At 50.7% G+C, this 17850-nt stretch overlaps 1 protein-coding gene across 2 annotated transcripts in view; it reads left to right on the forward strand.

Annotated features, from left to right (window-relative positions):
* The first annotated feature begins 479 nt into the window (after window positions 1-479).
* The window catches only part of vta1 (vesicle (multivesicular body) trafficking 1), a 195997-nt gene continuing 178626 nt past the window's right edge, over window positions 480-17850 (forward strand). The window contains exons 1-2 of one of the 2 annotated variants that reach the window (XM_041183008.1): window positions 518-652; window positions 2809-3033. Coding sequence is in view for 1 of the 2 variants with exons in the window: in XM_041183007.1 (XP_041038941.1) it covers window positions 535-652 (118 nt within the window). In the remaining variant the exon portion in view is untranslated. Of the gene's footprint in view, window positions 653-2808; window positions 3034-17850 lie in introns of both variants that reach the window. The other variant, XM_041183007.1, reaches the window with a different exon arrangement.

Below are 17850 nucleotides of genomic sequence, written 5' to 3' on the forward strand. Positions count from 1 at the left end.
ATTCATTTCGCCCCCCCCCCCCCCCCCCCCCCCGACCTGCAGGTGGCGCTGTGGCAGGAATTGTTTGGACCTCCAGCCAGGCATGGGCGCTATGGCGGGAGGAGTTATTGGGACATAAAAACACAAAATGCTGGGAAAATTCAGCAGGTCTGGCAACATCTGTGGAGAGAAAAACAGAGTTAACGTCTGGAGGCTGTATGACTCCGAAGAAGATGCTGCCAGACCTGTGGAGTTGTTCCCAGCACTTACTGTTCTTGTTTCAGGTTTTCAGCATCCGCAGTATTTTGCTTTTATTGTGGAGTTATTGGGACCTCCGGTCCGGTGGTGGCGCTGCAGCGGGAAGAATTATTAGGACCTCCGGTCTGGCGGTGGCGCTGCGGTGGGAGGAGTTATTGGGACCTCCGGTCTGGCGGTGGCGCTGCGGTGGGAGGAGTTATTGGGAACTCCGGTCTGGCGGTGGCGCTGCAGCTAGAGGTCAGGGTCTGCTCCCGGAAGAGGTTGCTGGAACGGTTCAGAGCCCTGGTAACGGAGTCAATGGCGTCCGATCCGATCCCGGTGCTTCCTCCGGCGCCTCAGCAATTCAAACCGATCCAGCATCACCTGCGCACCGCTCAGGAGCATGAGAAGCGCGACCCGGTGGTGGCTTATTTCTGTAAGTCCCTGAATAAATCAGAGGGGGCGGGGCGGGGCGGGGCGGGAGCGCGAGGTACCGGGTCCTGGCTCTGGGGCTTGGCCTGATTCTGGCCTGATTCGGATCCCGGCCCTGGTTCTGACCCCCGGCCCTGGTTCTGACCCCCGACCCAGGTTCTGACCCCCGGCCTCGACCCCGGCCCTGGTTCTGACCCCCGGCCCCGACCCCGACCCCGGCCCTGGTTCTGACCCCCGACCCCTGCCCTGGTTCTGACCCCCGACCCCGGCCCTGGTTCTGACCCCCCGGCCCTGACCCCGGCCCCGGTTCTGACCCCTGGTATTTCCTTTCTGTTGACAGTTGTGGGATCAGATCTGTCTCTGTCTTTGCACCGATAACCCTCTCCTCTAACCCTCTGTGGCTCTCCCTGTGTCTCTATCTATGTAGATATTTATATGACACTTCTGATCATTTATGAGCCAGTGTGTTAAGGCGCAGCCGATGGTAAATGCTGAGTTGTTCAAATCCAAAAGGGAAACTTGAAACAACTGCCACAACATGTTTTGCAATTTATATAAATTTTGTGGTGCGTGCCTTGAATGTAGTCGCAATAAGACCACCAAGTCTTATAGGTTTTTACAAAACTAGATTAAACATTTATTGATAAGAAAAATGATTTTAACCACATACATAGATCTACAAATTACTACAATTATAACTTCTGAATCCCCTACTTAATCTGACTCCCAGTTACACTTTCGTTAAGGCAACAGTAAGACACAGATTTTCAAAGACGCAGACAAAGAAACAATACCCTGAACAATTCGAATTCAAAGTGAGTTTTCTGAACTTCATTCCTTTGAAAAGAGCAGCTTGAGGCATAGATGCTGAAGGCTTTTCACACTTGTTAGAGCTTAGAATTTACACACAGCCTCCTCTCCTTTATACATATTTTCCCCTTTGAATGCAAATTCCCATTGTTTCACTGTGTCTTTGGACTTTTTCTTTCTGATAATAAAAACATCTCGTAGTACCAAGTTCTACCAGTAATCTTTGGGAAAAATAAACACCTTCTCTCTAAACTTCACCTGACTAGGTAACACATTTATCGCAGTGTCCTGGTGAATATTTATCTCACAGCCAACATTATAAAGAATTTTTGGTAATTATAACATTGCTGTTTGTGGGAGCTTACTGTGTGTGCTTTTGCCACTGTGCTTATTTGACAACAGAGACTATACTTCAATAATACTTTGGCTGTAAAATGATTTGTGGCATCTAGCAGATGTGAAAAATACTATATAAGTGCAGGTCTTTTTAGAATGTGCATTCGAGTGCCTTTGGAGTTTTGCCTTTTTGTCTACATCCAGTTGCTTTTTTTTTTAAATGATATAAATTGGCCAACTCTCAAATTCTTAGTTTAAAGATTTGACCTGTTCCCATGTCATATGGTCCTGGATCCATTTGCTTAAATGGATATTCAGTCGGTCTCGCTAACATCTCTCCAGACTGTTTGTTTATTACAGGGTCGTGTGTTTAATTGAGGTTATAATGTAATACATTTTCATGATATGCATTCTGTAATCCCTGGAGTGCTATAACCTTTCATGGGTTCAACTGTTTTTCTTGACTGTGGTGACCATCAGTTAGAGTAACTTTATAGAACTACAGATGTCTGTAGGTTGACTGTTATATTATAAGCACCTTGTGACAGGAAGTTGGGTTTTGCAAGATTACAGTTAATTTGTTATCAATAGGCAAATCATTTTTACTTGAGAGATAATAAAGATGAGAGTATTGCTTTTTCTTTAAACTACATGTGGCTACTAAAAGGGAAGACTGATTGTTTACCTCTATATCACTTCAGTAAATTCTAAGATGGCAGTTATTCTGTCAACAGCATGTAGTGTGTTAATTTCTGGTACAGTTGTCACTTAATAATCTTGCACCACAGTTGTTCTTCCTTCAGTGGGACTATCACCAGGCATCCGCTACACAGTATTGTACTGATAGCCTTCGTCTCCAACTAGGAATGAAACCCAAACTGCATTATATTTGAGGTTGTTAAGGTAGTGTGAACATGGGAATGAGTTTGAGGCAGCGATGTGTGTGACTGTTTTGTAATTTATGAGGAGTTCTGGATGAGACTATTACCACTTTATCTGTCATTCTCCATTTAGGGCCCAGCCTTGGCTCAGCTGGTAGCACTTTCACCTGAGTCAGAGGCCATGGGTTCAAGCCCCGCTCCAGAGATGTGAGCTTACGATCTGGAGGGAGGTATTGAGGGAGTGCTGCGCTGTTGTAGGTGCCATCTGATGCATGCGTTTACTTTCTGTCAAGTTCTGAGTGGACTAAAACTACATGCTGTAATCCTCTCCTTTCGGCAGGCCATCTCTCACAACTTGGTGAGTCAAAACTAGCTGTATAACTGGTTCTGCCAGCTATACTGAGCAACCTATAGCTCTCAGTCTGAGACTGTAATGCAGTAGCATTACAAATTAACGAGCAGCTTGCATTTATATAGCACCTTTAACGTATTAAAAGATCCTAAGGCGTTTCACAGGAATGTAATCGGACAAAATTTGATATTGAGCCACATGAGATATTAGGATTTAGGGGCAGTGGTGGCGTAGTGGTAATTTCACTGGACTAGTAATCCAGAGGCCAGGTTAACATCCTGGCACACAGGTTCAAATCCCATGATGGCATCTGGTGCAATTTAAATTCAATTAATGAAAAAATCTGGAATAGAAAGCTAGTCTCAGTAATGGTGACTATGAAACTTTCATTGATTTGTCATATAAACCCATCTGGTTCACAAATGTCCTTTAGGGAAGGAAATCTGATGTCCTTACCCAGTCTGGCCTACACCCTGCAGACCCAGAGCAATGTGGTTGACTCTTAACTGACCTCTACAGTGGCCTAGCAAGCCAGTCAGTTCAAGAGCAGTTGGGGTGTGGGTAACAAATGCTGGCCTTGCCAGTGACGCCCACATCCCATGAGAGAATAAATTAAATAAAAGGGCAGGTGACTAAAAGCTTGGTCAAGGAGAGGTAGGTTTTAAGGATTATTGTAAAAGAGGACAGAGAGGTTTTTGTGGGGGGGGAATTCCATAGCGTTAATTCCCTGGTGTCCAGATATTTGTTAATTATCTCCCCGGTTTTTTGGATGTTTTAATTTAACAGTTTTGGTGTGTAGGTCATGTGAGTTGCAGATTGATGGAACTATAAAAAATAGGGTTTCTTTATTTGATTATCTTTGGTTTATGAAGCTTTTGCTGGTACAAATGAATGAAACAGGAGGCAGTAAAGTCACAAACTGAGCCTCAATCATGGTACCAGCCATCCAAGAAGCATGAGGTTCTGCTGGTACACAGGCAGTTTAATTAGGGCCAATGATTTCTGCTGTTTTGGTGGAGTTATATTCATGTAATTACTGGTGAGTCAACAGAAGTTCAGTGCTTGGATTTGTTAATCATAACAGGCTCCCTGTTCTATCACTTTCCTTGGAGTATCTGAGATGTTGAGGGTGCATGATGATTACAACAGGAGGAATGGAACAACACTATTATGCTCCAGTTATAATGTAACTAGAGCCTAAATCAATAACCAATACAAAGGCAGAATGCTGTGGATGCTGGAGATCGGAAATGAAAACTGAAAATGCTGGAAATACTTAGGTTGGGCAGCATCTGTGGAGAGAAACACAGTTAATGTTTCAGGCCAATAACTATTTCTCTCTCCACAGATGCTGCCTGAGCTGCTGAGTATTTCCAGCATTTACTGTTTTTATTCTAAATAAGCAAACTGGTCTGGACCTAACTCTTGATTTATATTGTGGACTGTCCTGGTCATTGTAAAAAGGCTACATAGCCAGTGAATAATATTCAAAAATGACTTACAAGGATGGTATCAGAACTGAGAAGTTATACCTATCTGGAAAGATTTTTCAGGCTGTGGCTCCTTTCTCTAGAGAAGAGAAGGTTGAAGGGTGATCTGATAGTAGTCTTTAGAATTACAAAGGTGTTTGATAAGCTAAACATAGAGGAGATGTTTCCATGTGTGGGGAATCCCAACTAGGGGTCATAACTATAGGAGAGTTACTAATAAATCCAGTAAATCCATCACGAAAACCTCTTTAACCAGAGATTGGTGAGAATGTGGAACTTGCTACCACAGAGAGTGGTTGAGGTGAATAGCATTATTCTATTTGAAGAGAAGCTGGATAAAAACATGAGGGCGGAAAGGAATAGAAGGACATGCTGGTGAAATTACATGGAGATTCCATTCCTCCTGTTGCAATCATCATGCACCCTCAACATCTCTGTGGAGATAAACACAGGCATGGATCAGTGGGCAGAATGGACCTGTTTTTGTGTCACACTTTTTATGTAATACTATACAAGCTTGGTGTGAGGGATAAATCTCGGCTCCGATTAAGGCCTAACGCCAGATTTACTCTCTGCAATTTTAGCATTAATGTGAAGTGGAAAGCACTTTGTAGAATTATTGTATCTGAAATCTTTGCAATGTAAATGGAGCCTCAGCCTGGCTTTATTGTACGGTTTATATATATATTTAGAAAGTTGCCAAATTCTGAACCCGCAGCCTCTAGTTGAGCTGAATAATATCATGTGGCAACTCCATGGCTGTATGTTTCAATGCTTGTGGGGCAAATGGAGTTTTAACACGGGAGTTATTCATTAAAATGCTTGACCTGAAGCATGTATTAATTAAAAAGGAAAGCTTGATGGGATTTTCTAAAGCAAGCTGTGTCTTGAGCGAGTGTCATACTGTATAAAACATGACCACCCTTAGAACCATAGAAAAGTTACAGTGCAGAAAGAGGCCATTCAGTCCGTCATGCCTTGCCGTCCAAAAAGAGAAAAAAGAAACTAGCCACTCATTTTAATCCCACTTTCCAGCGCCTGGTCTGTATAGCCTCCCAGGTTACAGTCCTTCAGATGCAGATCCAGGTACCTTTTAAATGCGTTGAGCTTTCCAGCCTCAACCACCAACTTAGGCAGTGAATTCCAGATGCCCACCACCCTCTGGATGAAAAGGTTTTTCCTCATGTCCCCTCTAATCCTTCTACCAATCGCCTTAAATCTATGCCCCCTGGTAATTGACCCCCTCAGCTAGGGGAAACAAGTCTTTCCTGTCTACCCTATCTTGGCCCCTCATAATTTTTGTGCATTTCAATAAGGCCACCCCTCAGCCTCCTCTGTTCTAAGGACAACAGCCCTAGCCCATCCAATCTCTCCTCATAGCTACAATTTTCAAGCCCTGGTAACATTCTTGTAAATATTCTCTACACTCTCTCCAGAGCAATTATGCGCTTTCTGTAATGTGGTGACCAGAACTGTACCCAATATTCCAGCTGTGGCCTAACTAACATTTTATAAGTTCCATCATTACATCTTGCATTTGTATTTATACCTCACCCAATAAAGGAAAGCATTTGAAACAAAAACAGAAAATGCTGGGAAAACTCAGCAGGTCTAACAGTATCTGTGAAGAGAAAGACATTTAATGTTTCGAGTCCGTATGAACCTTCAGACTCTGAAGAAGAGTCATACGGACTCGAAATGTTAACTCTGTCTTTCTCTCCACAGAAGCTGTCAGACCTGCTGAGTTTTTCCAGCATTTTCTGTTTTTGTTTCAGATTTCCAGCATCCGCAGTATTTTGCTTTTATCTGAGGGAAAGCATTCGATATGCTTTCTTGACCACCTTGTCCACCTGTCCTGCCACCTTCAAGGACCTTTGGACATGCACTCCAAGGTCTCTCACTTCCTCTACCCCTCTCAACTTACCGTTTATTGAGTATTCCCTTGCTTTATTTGCCCTCCCCAAATGCATTACCTCACACTTTTCCGGATTGAATTCCATTTGCCACTTCTCCGACCACTCAACCAAACCACTGATTTTGTTTTGGAGTCGACAGCTATCCTCTTCACTATCAAATACACGGCCAATTTTTGTGCCATTGCAACTTTCCCAATCATGCCTCCCATATATTAAATCATTAATATATACAACAAACTGCATGGGCCCCAACACTGAGCCCTATGGAACACCACTGGAAACCGCTTTCCATTCACAAAAACATCCATCGACCATTACCCTTTGTTTCCTGTCACTGAGCCAATTTTGGATCCAGCTGCCACCTTCCCCTGTATCCCATGAGATCTCACTTTCCTGACTAGTCTGCCATGTGGGACTTTGTCAAATGCCTTATTGAAATCCATGTTTATAATGTGTGCAGAATAGTTCTGCATTCAGCTTTGTAAATATCGTATGCTTACAGTTTGGGTCAATTAACGTGACTTACACAACTGCATATTTCTTCTGTTGGATGGCTGTTATGGGTACCTTGTGACAGGAAGTTATGGGTTTTGCAGGATCACACTAAAGTTGCTATAACTGATAGGGAAATAATCATTTTTACTTGAGAGTTAATGAAGATGAGAGCAATGCTGTTTCTTTAAATTACGTGTGCTGCTAAACTGGAAGCCTGACTGTTTACTTCTATGTCACTTCAGTGTATTCTAAGTTGGTTACCCCATCAACAGCATGTTCTGTGTTAATTCCTGATACAGTTGTCACTTCATAATCTTTCACCAAAGTTAATCCTCCTTCAGCAGGAATGTTGCCAGGCATCCACTACACAGCATATCATACTGATAACATCTTATCCTAGCTATTAACGAAAGCCATAACTGCATTGTATTTGAAGTTGATAAGATAGTGAATACATGGGAATGATTTTTAGGCAGTGATGTGATATTGGGTCTGACTGTTTTGTGGTTTATGAGGAGCTCTGGATGAGATCATCACCAATTTATCTGTCATTCTTCATTTTGGGGTCAGCCCTGGCTCAATAGGTAGCACTTTCATCTCCGAGTCAGATAGTCATGGGTTCAAGCCCAGTCCAGGACTCTGAGTTGTGGGTGCCGAAGTGGGACAAAATGTTCAATTCTGGCCCTTTTGGGTGGATGTAAGAGAGCTCATGGCTCTACTTGAAGAACAGCAGAGAGGCCTGTCCTGTTTTCTGGCCAATATCCATTCAAGTTCAAAACAGATTCTGCTGACTTATCTCACTGTTGTTTGTTGGACAGTGCTCTGCGCATATTGACTACTGTGTTTCCTATAATACAACAGTGATTGCATTTCACTGGCTTTAAAACACTTTATGTGTTCTGAGGAGACAGAAGGTGCTATGCAAATGTAAGTGATTACTTTTGTTCTTTTGCTGTCCTTGTGAATTGGAACTCCACCACCTGCAAGTTCTCCTCAAAGTCACTCACTTCTGACTTAGAAATATATCGCTGTTGCTTCACTGTCACTGGGTCAAAATGCTGGAACTCCCTCCCTAACAGCTCTGTGGGTGTACCTACACCACATGGCTCACTACCACCTTCTGAAGGGCAGTTAGGATTGGCAACAAATGCTGGCCTAGCCAGCGATGCCCACACCCTGTGAAAGAATTAAAAAGAGATTCAGCCACTTTATTTAACTTCAGCATTCCTTACTTGAAAATTACAACGTAGAACTGCTTCCATAAGGGAAATTCACACACTATTATAGTGTGGTCCTGAATTCCCACCCCCTCCCTGCGCAGCTGCTCTCCAATCCCTCCCTCCATCACTGAGCTGCTGCTCTCCAATCCCTCCCTCCCTCCATCACTGCACCGCTGCTCTCCAATCCCTCCTCCATCACTGAGCCGCTGCTCTCCAATCCCTCCCTCCCTCCATCACCGAGCTGCTGCTCTCCAATCCCTCCCTCCCTCCTTCACGGAGCCGCTGCTCTCCAATCCCTCCCTCCCTCTATCACTGAGCTGCTGCTCTCCAATCCCTCCCTCCATCACTGAGCTGCTGCTCACCAATCCCTCCCTCCATCACTGAGCTGCTGCTCTCCAATCCCTCCTCCATCACTGAGCCGCTGCTCTCCAATCCCTCCTCCATCACTGAGCCGCTGCTCTCCAATCCCTCCCTCCCTCCCATCACTGAACCGCTGCTCTCCAATCCCTCCACCATCACTGAGCTGCTGCTCTCCAATCCCTTCCTCCCTCCATCACCGAGCTGCAGCTCTCCAATCTCTCCCTCCCTCCATCACTGAACCGCTGCTCTCCAATCCCTTCTCCATCACTGAGCTGCTGCTCTCCAATCCCTCCCTCCATCACTAAACTGCTGCTCTCCAATCCCTCCCTCCCTCCATCACTGAGCCACTGCTTTCCAATCCCTCCCTCCATCACTGAGCTGCCGCTCTCCAATCCCTCCCTCCCTCCATCACTGAGCCGCTGCTCTCCAATCCCTCCCTCCCTCCATCACTGAGCTGCTGCTCTCCAATCCCTCCTTCCATCACTGAGCCGCTGCTATCCAATCCCGCCCTCCCTCCCTCCATCACCGAGCTGCTGCTCTCCAATCCCTCCCTCCCTCACCAAGCTGCTGCTCTCCAATCCCTCCGTCCCTCCATCACCGAGCTGCTGCTCTCCAATCCCTCCCTCCCTCCATCACTGAGCTGCTGCTCTCCAATCCCTCCCTCCCTCCATCACTGAGCCACTGCTTTCCAATCCATCCCTCCATCACTGAGCTGCTGCTCTCCAATCCCTCCCTCCCTCCATCACTGAGCTGCTGCTCTCCAATCCCTCCCTCCATCACTGAGCCGCTGCTCTCCAATCCCACCCTCCCTCCCTCCATCACCGAGCTGCTGCTCTCCAATCCCTCCGTCCCTCCATCACCGAGCTGCTGCTCTCCAATCCCTCCCTCCCTCCATCACTGAGCTGCTACTCTCCAATCCCTCCCACCCTCCATCATCGAGCTGCTGCTCTCCAATCCCTCCCTCCCTCCATCACTGAGCTGCTGCTCTCCAATCCCTCCCTCTCTCCATCACCGACCTGCTGCTCTCCAATCCCTCCCTCCCTCCATCACCGAGCTGCTGCTCTCCAATCCCTCCCTCCCTCCATCACCGAGCTGCTGCTCTCCAATCCCTCTCTCCATCACTGAGCTGCTGCTCCATTCCATCCCTTCCTCCCTTCCTCCATCACCGAGTTGCTGTTCTCCATTGCCTGCTTCCCTCCATCTTCGAGTTAATGCTCTCCATTCACCCCTCCCTCCATCACCGAGTTGCTGTTCTCCATTCTCTCTCTCCCTCACCGAGCCGCTGCTCTCCAATCCCTCCCTCCATCACTGAGCCGCTGCTCTCCAATCCCTCCCTCCCTCCATCACTGAGCTGCTGCTCTCCAATCCCTCCCGCCCTCCCTCACCAAGCTGCTGCTGTCCAATCCCTCCCTCCATCACCAGGCTGCTGCTCTCCAATCCCTCCCTCGCTCCATCACCGAGCTGCTGCTCTCCAATCCCTCCCTCCCAACATCACTGAGCTGCTGCTCTCCAATCCCTCCCTCCCTCCATCACCGAGCTGCTGCTCTCCAATCCCTCCCTCCCTCCATCACTGAGCTGCTGCTCTCCAATCCCTCTCTCCATTACTGAGCTGCTGCTCCATTCCATCCCTTCCTCCCTTCCTCCATCACCGAGTTGCTGTTCTCCATTGCCTGCTTCCCTCCATCTTCGAGTTACTGCTCTCCATTCACCCCTCCCTCCATCACTGTGTTGCTGTTCTCCATTCTCTCTCTCCCTCACCGAGCCGCTGCTCTCCAATCCCTTCCTCCCTCCATCACCGAGCTGCTTCTCTCCAATCCCTCCCTGACCGAGCTGCTGCTCTCCAATCCCTCCCTCCCTCCATCACTGAGCCGCTGTTCTCCAATCCCTCCCTCCCTCCATCACTGAGCCGCTGCTCTCCAATCCCTCCCTCCATCACTGAGCTGCTGCTGTCCAATCCCTCCCTCACTGAGCTGCTGCTCTCCAATCCCTCCCTCCCTCCATCACTTAGCTGCTGCTCTCTAATCCCTCCCTCCCTCCATCACTGAGCTGTTGCTCTCCAATCCCTCCCTCCATCACTGAGATGCTGCTCTCTAATCCCTCCCTCCCTCTCTCACCGAGCTGCTGCTCTCCAATCCCTCCCTCCATCACTGAGCTGCTGCTCTCCAATCCCTCCCTCCCTCCATCACTGAGCTGCTGCTCTCCAATCCCTCCCTCCCTCCATCACCGAGCTGCTGCTCTCCAATCCCTCCGTCCCTCCATCACTGAGCTGCTGGTCTCCAAACCCTCCCTCCCTCCATCACTGAGCTGCTGCTCTCCAATCTCTCCCTCCCTCCATCACCGAGCTGCTGCTCTCCAATCCCTCCCTCCCTCCATCACTAAACCGCTGCTCTCCAATCACTCCCTCCCTCCATCACTGAGCCGCTGCTTTCCAATCCCTCCCTCTCTCCATCACTGAGCTGCTGCTCTCCAATCCCTCCCTCCATCACTGAGCCGCTGCTCTCCAATCCCACCCTCCCTCCCTCCATCACCGAGCTGCTGCTCTCCAATCCCTCCCTCCCTCCCTCACCGAGCCGCTGCTCTCCAATCCCTTCCTCCCTCCATCACCGAGCTGCTGCTCTCCAATCCCTCCCTGACCGAGCTGCTGCTCTCCAATCCCTCCCTTCCTCCATCACTGAGCCGCTGTTCTCCAATCCCTCCCTCCCTCCATCACTGAGCCGCTGCTCTCCAATCCCTCCCTCCATCACTGAGCTGCTGCTGTCCAATCCCTCCCTCACTGAGCCGCTGCTCTCCGATCCCTCCCTCCCTCCATCACTTAGCTGCTGCTCTCCAATCCCTCCCTCCCTCCATCACTGAGCTGTTGCTCTCCAATCCCTCCGTCCATCACTGAGATGCTGCTCTCTAATCCCTCCCTCCCTCCATCACTGAGCCGCTGCTTCCCAATCCCTCCCTCCATCACTGAGCTGCTGCTGTCTGATCCCTCCCTCCCTCCATCACCGAGCCGCTGCTCTCCAATCCCTCCCTCCATCACTATGCTGCTGCTCTCCAATCCCTCCCTCCCTCGATCACTGAGCTGCTGCTCTCCAATCCCTCCCTCCCTCCATCACTGAGCTGCTGCTCTCCAATCCCTCCCTCCCTCCATCACTGAGCTGCTGCTCTCCAATCCCACCCTCCATCACCGAGCCGCTGCTCTCCTATCCCTCCTCCATCACTGAGCTGCTGCTCTCCAATCCCTCCCTCCCTCCATCACCGAGCTGCTGCTCTCCAATCCCTCCCTCCCACCATCACTGATCTGCTGCTCTCCAATCCCTCCTCCATCACCGAACTGCTGCTCTCCAATCCCTCCCTCCTTCCATCACTGAGCCGCTGCTCTCCAATCCCTCCTCCATCACCGAGCTGCTGCTCTCCAATCCTTCCCTCCATCACCGAGCTGCTGCTCTCCAATCCCTCTCTCCCTCGCCGAGCTGCTGCTCTCCAATCCCTCCCTCCCTCTCTCACCGAGCTGCTGCTCTCCAATCCCTCCTTCCCTCCATCACTGAGCTGCTGCTCTCCAATCCCTCCCTCCCTCCATCACTGAGCTGCTGCTCTCCAATCTCTCCCTCCCTCCATCACCGAGCTGCTGCTCTCCAATCCCTCCCTCCCTCCATCACTAAACCGCTGCTCTCCAATCCCTCCCTCCCTCCATCACTGAGCCGCTGCTTTCCAATCCCTCCCTCCCTCCATCACTGAGCTGCTGCTCTCCAATCCCTCCCTCCATCACTGAGCCGCTGCTCTCCAATCCCACCCTCCCTCCCTCCATCACCGAGCTGCTGCTCTCCAATCCCTCCCTCCCTCCCTCACCAAGCTGCTGCTCTCCAATCCCTCCGTCCCTCCATTACCGAGCTGCTGCTCTCCAATCCCTCCCTCCCTCCATCACTGAGCTGCTGCTCTCCAATCCCTCCCTCCCTCCATCACTGAGCCACTGCTTTCCAATCCATCCCTCCATCACTGAGCTGCTGCTCTCCAATCCCTCCCTCCCTCCATCACTGAGCCGCTGCTCTCCAATCCCTCCCTCCCTCCATTACTGAGCTGCTGCTCTCCAATCCCTCCCTCCATCACTGAGCTGCTGCTCTCCAATCCCACCCTTCCTCCCTCCATCACCGAGCTGCTGCTCTCCAATCCCTCCCTCCCTCCCTCACCAAGCTGCTGCTCTCCAATCCCTCCCTCCCTCCATCACTGAGCTGCTGCTCTCCAATCCCTCCCTCCCTCCATCATCGAGCTGCTGCTCTCCAATCCCTCCCTCCCTCCCTCCCTCACCAAGCTGCTGCTTTCCAATCCCTCCCTCCCTCCATCGCCGAGCTGCTGCTCTCCAATCCCTCCCTCCTTCCATTGCCGAGCTGCTGCTCTCCAATCCCTCCCTCCCTCACCGAGCTGCTGCTCTCCAATCCCTCCCTCCATCGCTGAGCTGCTGCTCTCCAATCCCTCCCTCCCTCCATCACTGAGCTGCTGCTCTCCAATCCCTCCCTCCCTCCATCACTGAGCTGCTGCTCTCCAATCTCTCCCTCCCTCCATCACTGAGCTGCTGCTCTCCAATCCCTCCCTCCCTCCATCACTAAACCGCTGCTCTCCAATCCCTCCCTCCCTCCATCACTGAGCCACTGCTTTCCAATCCCTCCCTCCATCACTGAGCTGCTGCTCTCCAATCCCTCCCTCCATCACTGAGCTGCTGCTCTCCAATCCCTCCCTCCCTCCCTCACCAAGCTGCTGCTTTCCAATCTCTCCCTCCCTCCATCACTGAGCTGCTGCTCTCCAATCCCTCCCTTCCTCCATCACCGAGCTGCTGCTTTCCAATCCCTCCCTCCCTCCATCACTGAGCTGCTGCTTTCCAATCCCTCCCTCCCTCCATCACCGAGCTGCAGCTCTCCAATCCCTCCCTCCCTCCATCACCGAGCTGCTGCTCTCCAATCCCTCCCGCCCTCCATCACTGAGCTGCTGCTCTCCAATCCCTCCCTCCCTCCATCACCAAGCTGCTGCTCTCCAATCCCTTTCTCCATCAGTGAGCTGCTGCTCCTTTCCATCCCTTCCTCCCTTCCTCCATCACCGAGTTGCTGTTCTCCATTGCCTGCTTCCCTCCATCTTCGAGTTACTGCTCTCCATTCACCCCTCCCTCCATCACCGAGTTGCCGTTCTTCATTCTCTCTCTCCCTCACCGAGCCGCTGCTCTCCAATCCCTTCCTCCCTCCATCACTGAGCTGCTGCTGTCCAATCCCTCCCTCACTGAGCCGCTGCTCTCCGATCCCTCCCTCCCTCCATCACTTAGCTGCTGCTCTCCAATCCCTCCCTCCCTCCATCACTGAGCTGTTGCTCTCCAATCCCTCCGTCCATCACTGAGATGCTGCTCTCTAATCCCTCCCTCCCTCCATCACTGAGCCGCTGCTTCCCAATCCCTCCCTCCATCACTGAGCTGCTGCTGTCCGATCCCTCCCTCCCTCCATCACCGATCCGCTGCTCTCCAATCCCTCCCTCCATCACTATGCTGCTGCTCTCCAATCCCTCCCTCCCTCGATCACTGAGCTGCTGCTCTCCAATCCCTCCCTGACCGAGCTGCTGCTCTCCAATCCCTTCCTCCCTCCATCACTGAGCCGCTGCTCTCCAATCCCTCCCTCCATCACTGAGCTGCTGCTCTCCAATCCCTCCCTCCCTCCATCACTGAGCCGCTGCTCTCCAATCCCTCCCTCCATCACTGAGCCGCTGCTCTCCAATCCCTCCCTCCCTTCATCACTGAGCTGCTGCTCTCCAATCCCTCCCGCCCTCCCTCACCAAGCTGCTGCTGTCCAATCCCTCCCTCCCTCCATCACCGAGCTGCTGCTCTCCAATCCCTCCCTCCCTTCATCACCGAGCTGCTGCTCTCCAATCCCTCCCTCCCTCCATCACTGAGCTGCTGCTCTCCAATCCCTCCCTCCCTCCATCACCGAGCTGCTGCTCTCCAATCCCTCCCTCCCTCCATCACTGAGCTGCTGCTCTCCAATCCCTCCCTCCCTCCATCCCTGAGCTGCTGCTCTCCAATCCCTCCCTCCATCACTGAGCTGCTGCTCTCTCATCCCTCCCTCCCTCCCTCCATCACTGAGCTGCTGCTCTCCAATCCCTCCCTCCATCACCGAGCTGCTGCTTTCCAATCCCTCCTTCCCTCCATCACTAAATCGCTGCTCTCCAATCCCTCCCTCCCTCCATCACTGAGCCGCTGCTTTCCAATCCCTCCCTCCATCACTGAGCCCCTGCTCTCCAATCCCTCCCTCCATCACTGAGCTGCTGCTCTCTAATCCCTCCCTCCCTCCATCACTGAACCGCTGCTCTCCAATCCCTCCCTCCCTCCATCACCGAACCGCTGCTCTCCAATCCCTCCTCCATCACTGAGCTGCTGCTATCTAATCCCTCCCTCCCTCCATCCCTGAGCTGCTGCTCTCCAATCCCTCCCTCCCTCCATCACTGAGCTGCTGCTCTCTGATCCCTCCCTCCCTCCATCACTGAGCCGCTGCTCTCCAATCCCTCCCTCCCTCCATCACTGAGCTGCTGCTCTCCAATCCCTCCCTCCCTCCATCACTGAGCTGCTGCTGTCCAATCCCTCCCTCCATCACTGAGCTGCTGCTCTCCAATCCCTCCCTTCCTCCATCACTGAGCTGCTGCTCTCCAATCCCTCCCTCCCTCCATCAGTGAGCTGCTGCTCTCCAATCCCTCTCTCCATCACTGAGTTGCTGCTCCATTCCATCCCTTCCTCCCTTCCTTCATCACCGAGTTGCTGTTCTCCATTGCCTGCTTCCCTCCATCTTCGAGTTACTGCTCTCCATTCAGCCCTCCCTCCATCACCGAGTTGCTGTTCTCCATTCTCTCTCTCCCTCACCGAGCCGCTGCTCTCCAATCCCTTCCTCCCTCCATCACTGAGCTGCTTCTCTCCAATCCCTCCCTGACCGAGCTGCTGCTCTCCAATCCCTCCCTCCCTCCATCACTGAGCCGCTGTTCTCCAATCCCTCCCTCCCTCCATCACTGAGCCGCTGCTCTCCAATCCCTCCCTCCCTCCATCACTGAGCTGCTGCTCTCCAATCCCTCCCTCCCTCCATCACTGAGCCGCTGCTTTCCAATCCCTCCCTCCATCACTGAGCTGCTGCTCTCCAATCCCTCCCTCCCTCCATCACTGAGCCCCTGCTTTCCAATCCCTCCCTCCATCACTGAGCTGCTGCTGTCCAATCGCTCCCTCCCTCCCTCACTGAGCCGCTGCTCTCCAATCCCTCCCTCCCTCCATCACTGAGCTGCTGCTCTCCAATCCCTCCCTCCCTCCATCACTGAGCTGCTGCTCTCCAATCCCTCCCTCCATCACTGAGCTGCTGCTTTCTAATCCCTCCCTCCCTCCATCACTGAGCCGCTGCTCTCCAATCTCTCGCCCCCTCCATCACTGAGCCGCTACTCTCCAATCCCTCCCTCCATCACTGAGCTGCTGCTCTCCAATCCCTCCCTCCATCACTGAGCTGCTGCTCTCTAATCACTCCCTCCCTCCATCACTGAGCCGCTGCTTTCCAATCCCTCCCTCCATCACTGAGCTGCTGCTGTCCGATCCCTCCCTCCGTCCATCACCGAGCCGCTGCTGTCCAATCTCTCCCTCCATCACTGAGCTGCTGCTCTCCAATCCCTCCCTCCCTCCATCACTGAACTGCTGCTCTCCAATCCCTCCCTCCCTCCATCACTGAGCTGCTGCTCTCCAATCCCTCCCTCCCTCCCTCACCGAGCTGCTGCTCCATTCCATCCCTTCGTCCCTTCCTCCGTCACCGAGTTGCTGTTCTCCATTGCCTGCTTCCCTCCATATTCGAGTTACTGCTCTCCATTCACCCCTCCCTCCATCACCGAGTTGCTGTTCTCCATTCCCTCTCTCCCTGAGCTGCTGCTCTCTAATCTCTCTGACCCTCAGCAAGCTGTGCTTGGACACTCTCTCACTCTGCAATCATCTTGTTCATACTGAATTTTTTCTCTCCCCCTTCTAGATCGTGTTTAAATTTTCCCCCCTCATTCCCTCTTAGTTAAAGCTGCTTCTCTCCTTCATCGCCACCCCAGCCTCTGGCCTGCGTTTTCCCTGCCTCAGACCCCATTTTTTTGACCTCCGTTTCCCTCCTTCCTCCCTTCTCTCTAATTTGTCTCTTCCCTCCATCCCTTCCTTATCATTCATTGCCTCCTGCCCTTTTCCCTTTATTGCTCTTTATTTCACCTCTCCTGCTTAGTTCCTGCTGTTAATGGAAATGATCCTGTGGGAAAGGAGGTCCTGTTCTCCTGAGAATTTCATTTCTGTAAACAACAGGATCCTTGTTGAAGTGAAAAGAAAGTGAGAGACCCGCATTGATTGTTACCCAGAAACATAGAAGAAACCCACAAACAGCTGCCAGTTGCATTGCTGCATTTGATCGAATCGGACTTTGCAAAGGGATACATCTTTGATTTTTAAAACACTGAGAGTAAATGAAGAAGGGCAATTTGTCCTCAGATGAAGTGTCTCTTCAGTCAACCCTCTGTCAATTTACTGCATGGCTGTTAATTTTTTTTGTCAGAACATATTTTTGTGATTCAAAAGTGGAGATCTGATGCATATTATCCCTTTAGTTACATCCAAATAAGATTTGAAATGCCTTGAAACACTCTAATGGAGCCATATTTTGTCATTTGTTATTGTATTCAACGATGCACAACTTGTAACAATTTTATACTTGTATACACGTTATGATGTTGATCATTTGGTTGCTTTTGTGTCACTTTCCAAACTGATGATGGCCATGTAAGTAACTGTGATGAGTACGGGAAGGTGTGACTGCCCCTCTTTATGACAGTTTCGTTTCCAGATGCCAGAATGGTGGAAGTAAGTGATCTGACTGATTAAACAAAGGTTACCCGCTGGCAGGAAGTAAGTGACATTATCACCTAACCTGAATGGCAAACAGTGCGATTGGTTGCCGCTGAGAAAAGTTTGAGCAGGGATGTTCTGTAATGCTTGCGCTGTATAAAGATGGTTGATAATATTGGATCAAGTACCCTGGCGATGGCTGCATCTCTTCAATCCTCTAGAGTCCTAGACCAGAATTGGATTGAAAGTTTCCAGCTGAGAAGCTTAAAGATTTTAGATGATGGGGCCCATTCTTATTAACTGCAGATGGAATGATACACTGGGGAAAATGTTGAAGGCTGGAACAACCACTTTCTATTCTGTATGTGATTGATCATATTGTATCTTTACATTTCCATCCTTCCCTGACTGGTGTTCCAGAAAACTCATTCTGATAATAAATGTGTGCTTATTGGAGAACCTCTAGGGCCATACAGAGAGACATGGCC

The sequence above is a fragment of the Carcharodon carcharias genome, chromosome 2 (assembly GCF_017639515.1).
Source record: "Carcharodon carcharias isolate sCarCar2 chromosome 2, sCarCar2.pri, whole genome shotgun sequence".
Taxonomy (NCBI): domain Eukaryota; kingdom Metazoa; phylum Chordata; class Chondrichthyes; order Lamniformes; family Lamnidae; genus Carcharodon; species Carcharodon carcharias.